This window comes from Pteropus vampyrus, unplaced genomic scaffold, assembly GCF_000151845.1.
Source record: "Pteropus vampyrus isolate Shadow unplaced genomic scaffold, Pvam_2.0 Scaffold143, whole genome shotgun sequence".
NCBI classification, from domain to species: domain Eukaryota; kingdom Metazoa; phylum Chordata; class Mammalia; order Chiroptera; family Pteropodidae; genus Pteropus; species Pteropus vampyrus.
Genome location: NW_011888924.1, coordinates 2,548,913 through 2,553,820, shown reverse-complemented (window position 1 = coordinate 2,553,820; position 4,908 = coordinate 2,548,913). Strand labels below are relative to the sequence as shown.

General features: G+C 38.0%; 1 protein-coding gene across 2 annotated transcripts in view; it reads right to left on the bottom strand.

The window, feature by feature from the left end:
- Nucleotides 1–4,902, bottom strand: part of SMURF2 (SMAD specific E3 ubiquitin protein ligase 2) — a 95,787-nt gene extending 90,885 nt beyond the window's left edge. For both annotated transcript variants that reach the window (XM_011368514.1, XM_023535651.1), the window contains exon 1: nucleotides 4,835–4,902. In XM_011368514.1, the coding sequence (XP_011366816.1) occupies nucleotides 4,835–4,886 (52 nt within the window). In that variant the 5' untranslated portion in view covers nucleotides 4,887–4,902. The remainder of the gene's footprint in view (nucleotides 1–4,834) is intronic.
- Between the last annotated feature and the right edge of the window lie 6 nt (nucleotides 4,903–4,908).

Sequence of the window (4,908 nt, the reverse complement as noted above, 5' to 3'; positions counted from 1 at the left end):
AAAAAAAAATTGGAAATAAAAAGTTAAAACAAGAAAAACACATGAACAATGGTTGTGGTAGCATCCTTTTAACTGATTATCCTAAAATCAGTCTTCACAGTTCCCATGCCAGTCCATCCTCCCTATTGCCCCAAGATTAACATTTCTAAACAGCAAATACATCAAAGCTTAAAATCTTTCAAGAGTTCCCACCGCCTTAAAAAAAAAGGAAAAATCAAACTTCTTGGTAAAATATAACAAGGTCCAAAATGGGTTTGTCCCTGTCTACATCCTCATCTCTTGCCACTCACACCCACTGCATTAGCCATAAAGAACACATGTAGAGTTACACAGAACTACTTCTATGTCTTCAGCACTGATCCAATAAAATGCCCAAAAGTTCTTAATCCATGCTGAAACAAGGCTTCTGCCATCATGGAGTTTACAGATAGAAACAACAAATGCCCTTCAGTGAGTTACAGAGGAAAAGCCAACTCAGGGCGAAGAAAGTTCTAAGGATAGGGTAATCCTGGAGATGAGTCTTAAAAAGTGAGCAAGGATCACAAGGGGCAAGGGTAATTCCAACTAAATGGAAAGTATTTGTTTCCACACGAAATCTTGTAAATTTGTAACAGGCTTTCTAGATAGACAGCTTAGGTTCTAACATGTACTTAATTTAAGTTTCTCCGACCTCTTGGAGCTATTGTGAGAATTCAAAGTGATAATAGATGTAAACTTAATACAGTATCTGGCACTTAATAAGCATTCAATACATGTCAGTCATGTGGAAACATATTACAATACTAATTGCAAGAGTATATTTCAAGGGTCCAGCACTCTTAGAGAAAGTAACAGAAACAAAGTGAGGGTAGAGAGAAAAAGCAGTAAGACTTCACTCCATGATGATATCCTCACACTACAGCACAATACTTTACACTCATAATGATGTTAAATCATAAATAAAACATTAAGTTCTGTTAAGGATGGTCTATTTGAAAGGAGTAAGACATAATAACATCTTTAAAAGCCTTAAAAATCTTTTAAAAACATCAAAAATGGCTAAAATAAAAATCTTGTGTGCCTAAAATATAGCCCCTTCATTTACTTTGAAAATTGAGTTATCTGCTAAATATGCTAATTATAAGCTAAATAAATGACATGGTAGTATGCTGTCATAGCTACAATTCAAGAGGGAAAAAGTAGACTATTATTAAAACACGCTTTACTCACCAATAAAAACCAATCTACATGAAGCACCTACGCAGGTCCAACTGCCTGTATGAGGTTAGACCAGAAGAGATAACACACTGAGAAAAGAAAGGAGCTAAGCCAGACTGGCTTCCTCTTTAGAAACCAAGAAAATAAAATGAATTGGGGATATTCAAAACACTAAATAAGAATAAGGCGTTATGGTATATAGGCACATTCTTACTTACAAACCTATGAGATATAACCAAGTTGTAATTTTTAAAGCCTTAAATCAATAAAATATGCAGGAAAACAATACTAAGATACCAGCAAATCTAAAATGAAACTTTTAAAGTTGATTTTCCGTTAGCAATAGACAAAGTTAACCTCATTACTGCCAAGGGTTTTATAAATTCATAACATGAGCAGCATACAAAAACATTTAAAATACAAAAAGGTTCTGGAGAAGTAATCTGTTATTTCTCCATATCTAAGGATTTTAAATATTAGAAATTATATTAACCTGCTTTTTCCAGGCTTTAGTTTTCAAAACAATGATATAAAAAATATTACCCCAAATTTTTTTTACTATAACCAAATACAAAGAATATTTTTTCTAAACCATTGTACGAAAAGCCCACATCAGATATTCATAAGAATGTTGTATACAAATTGTACATTTTATGATCAATTTGCTCTAGAAATATTTGCTGAAATTGATAGCTTTACCATAGAGCCCATTTTAATGACCAAGTATTATGTGTCATAAAGAACAACAGAAGTAGCTTGATGAATCCAATCAGATTTTAACCACTAATGGCCCGAGGAATCTCAAATTTGGGATTAAATTTGCACTGTCTTCTTAGTATCAACAAATACCAAACAGTTCATTAATTGATTATGGTCTGAGGAATAATATGTGGAACAGTCTAATTAATATCTGTTGTGGGCAGAGATCTCATAGCTCAAATATTTCTTCTTCACTTTGTGTGTGTATGAATATGAGGGTGAGTGTGTCACCATGCAAGAATCATTTATAACCTTCAGTAAAGGGACAACATTATATCCCACATTAAGGATATAATTAAGTAACTGCAGTTCATAAAGCTGAAATCAAAGATAATCTATAAATTTAAAATACTGGTATGGTATTAACATAAAGCAAAGAACAATAATTTTAAAACATCTTACAGCCCCAGTGTATTATAAACCAAATAAAAGCTCTCTGTGGAATCTGCCTTTTTTTTTAAGTGATTTTCCTCTATTATGGAATCCGAATCTAAATGAACTGTTAAACACTTAGTCTAAAGGTATGCCAAACATTTCTTAAGGTCTTAACAAAGAATCAACTTTTTTTTTTTTTTAAAACAAAACGAGGCCTAGGTTAAATATTTTATTTGGCTTCTCAAGATGGACTGAAAAGTTGGGCACCAGCTCCAGACCAATTCCTGGACGCACATCAAACACAGCCCTGTCATTTATCCAGTCAGTCAAAACAATCTTTTCCATCTAACCCTTTAATGTTTATGTCCTAAAAAGCTGCTAATTGAATCCAGCTCTTGAGATCTATTTGTTAAAATATATATACCATCTAATTTGTAAATGAACAAAAATAAAAAATATATGTTAACTTTCCTGGCAAAACAGCATAAAATCCACCATATGTAACCAAAAGGGAGAGGGCAATGTTTTTCATATTTGAATAGTTTTCTCTTAAAATATGACAGAGATGAATTCTCAATGGTTTTAAGAAATTGAGAGTACCTCAACTGTTTTTATAATTAAGGGGACACAGTATATTTAAAATTCCTCAGAAAAATCTAAAACTACAAAAATCACTCAATTTAGTCCAGTGTTACTCTCCCCCCCCAAAAAAAAATAAGTGTAATCTTTTCTCGTAACTTTACTCATGAATTTTTATAATGTATCACATACGGTCCAAAAACCATAGATAAACACTTTAAAATCTATTGAATCAAAAATGGCTAAAATAAAAATCTTCAAACTCATTTTATCTGCAGAAAATCAAAAGCCCTGTTTTCTCCCTCATTTTCTCATTATGGATATAGTAAATGGCTAACAGCCTATTTTTGATGCTTTTTGCACACCTGGAATCACAGGTTCTTTCCATAATCACTGACAGAGGACTGACTCCGAGAAGAACAGCAGTAAACTCTAAAACAATCATCTCTTATAAAGGTTTCCATTGATTCAGAAGAAAACAAGGAAACTGAATGGGGGAAGGTGGACACATGCATCCCCTCAACCGGGTTTTTCATTAGTTAATGATTCTTTGCAATTTTCCCTAGCAAAAGTAAAACTATCATGAAAGCAATATATTTTAAAAATTGCAGCCAAAAGTCGGGCTAAATTCTCAAATACCAACTTCTCTGCAAGTCTTTAACCCAAAAGTTCAGCCAGTGGGCTGGGATGTGACACACAAGCATTCAATTACAAAATTAGTCCATATAAATCTCAAAGTCTAGTGCAGACAAACATAGTTACAGTTTATTCTTACACACGCACCCACACACATACAGATCCTAAGGAAAACGATCTTTCTCGCCACACATCCGAATATCAACATGGGTAATTTATTAATAGTGAATGGAGAAACTAGGAATAACTACGCTGATTTCATACATTTTTCAAACCAAAAATAATTTTTCCTTGAAATGGGGTAACGACTTTGTAAGAATACCAAAAATGGCACTGTAAGCAAAATGGACCTGTAATGTTAAAGATTTAATGCACTTGGACTCATAAACACTTTGTAAGAGAAGCCTTCTCTCTAGCAACCCCTCCAGACATTCTTTTCTATTTAGAAAAGGGAAAGGGAGGAGGCTGGGGAGAAAGAAAAAACTTCGCTTCAAAGTTTGTATGAGCACATACTTAGAAACGTACAAAAAAAAAAAGTGTGTTTGTAAAGCCGGTCTCGAGTTAGGAGTGAGACATAAGTTCTGCGGCCTACAAGGAACAACCCAAAACATGCTACCCTGCAATCAAACACTTCCAAAACACAGAGTGTACAATGAGCCGGAGACGTCGGATCAGGCGGACACACCGGAAAAGTCAACCTCAGTCTCCTTCCCTCCCAAGGACGTGAGTCTCAGGTGTGTGGCACCGGCCGCTGTGGCTGGCAGCTGAGAGTGAAGGCTCTGCACGCGGGCACAAGTGGGCGAACAAGTTAACAATCAGGGAACACACACACACACACACACACACACACACACACACCCTCCCGTTAAGCGCTCCATCTTTAAGGAGTGTTTACTGCGCGCAGTCAGCCACCGGATTCAATAATCCGGCACTGGAGCTCCTCAGTCCCTCGACGACCCCACCTGGGCAGCGGCCCGCAGGCTGCTCCCCGAGGTCCCCGGAGGGTCGTTGCTCCTCGGCCAAGGCTTTCCGACCTCCAATTCGCCTGCAATTCCAACCTGGGTCCCCCTCCCCTCAACAAAAGACCCCCGAGTCACCCTTGGCGTTTTTAAGAATTTCCAGACAAGGGCGTGAGGTTTCTCCCTGACTCTCCCTGAACTAGGCCTTCCCACGTCCCCGACCCCCAACTCACCATTGATCGCGACCCTGGCCCTTCCAAGGCCACTGGCACCCCCCACCGGGTCGCCCACCCGCGGCTGCCCCGGCCGCGTCCCCCCGCCCCCCTCACCTGTCAGGCGCAGCTTGACGGGCCCGTTCCTCCGGCCCCCGGGGTTAGACATGTCCCCGGCGGCGGGGGCGGCG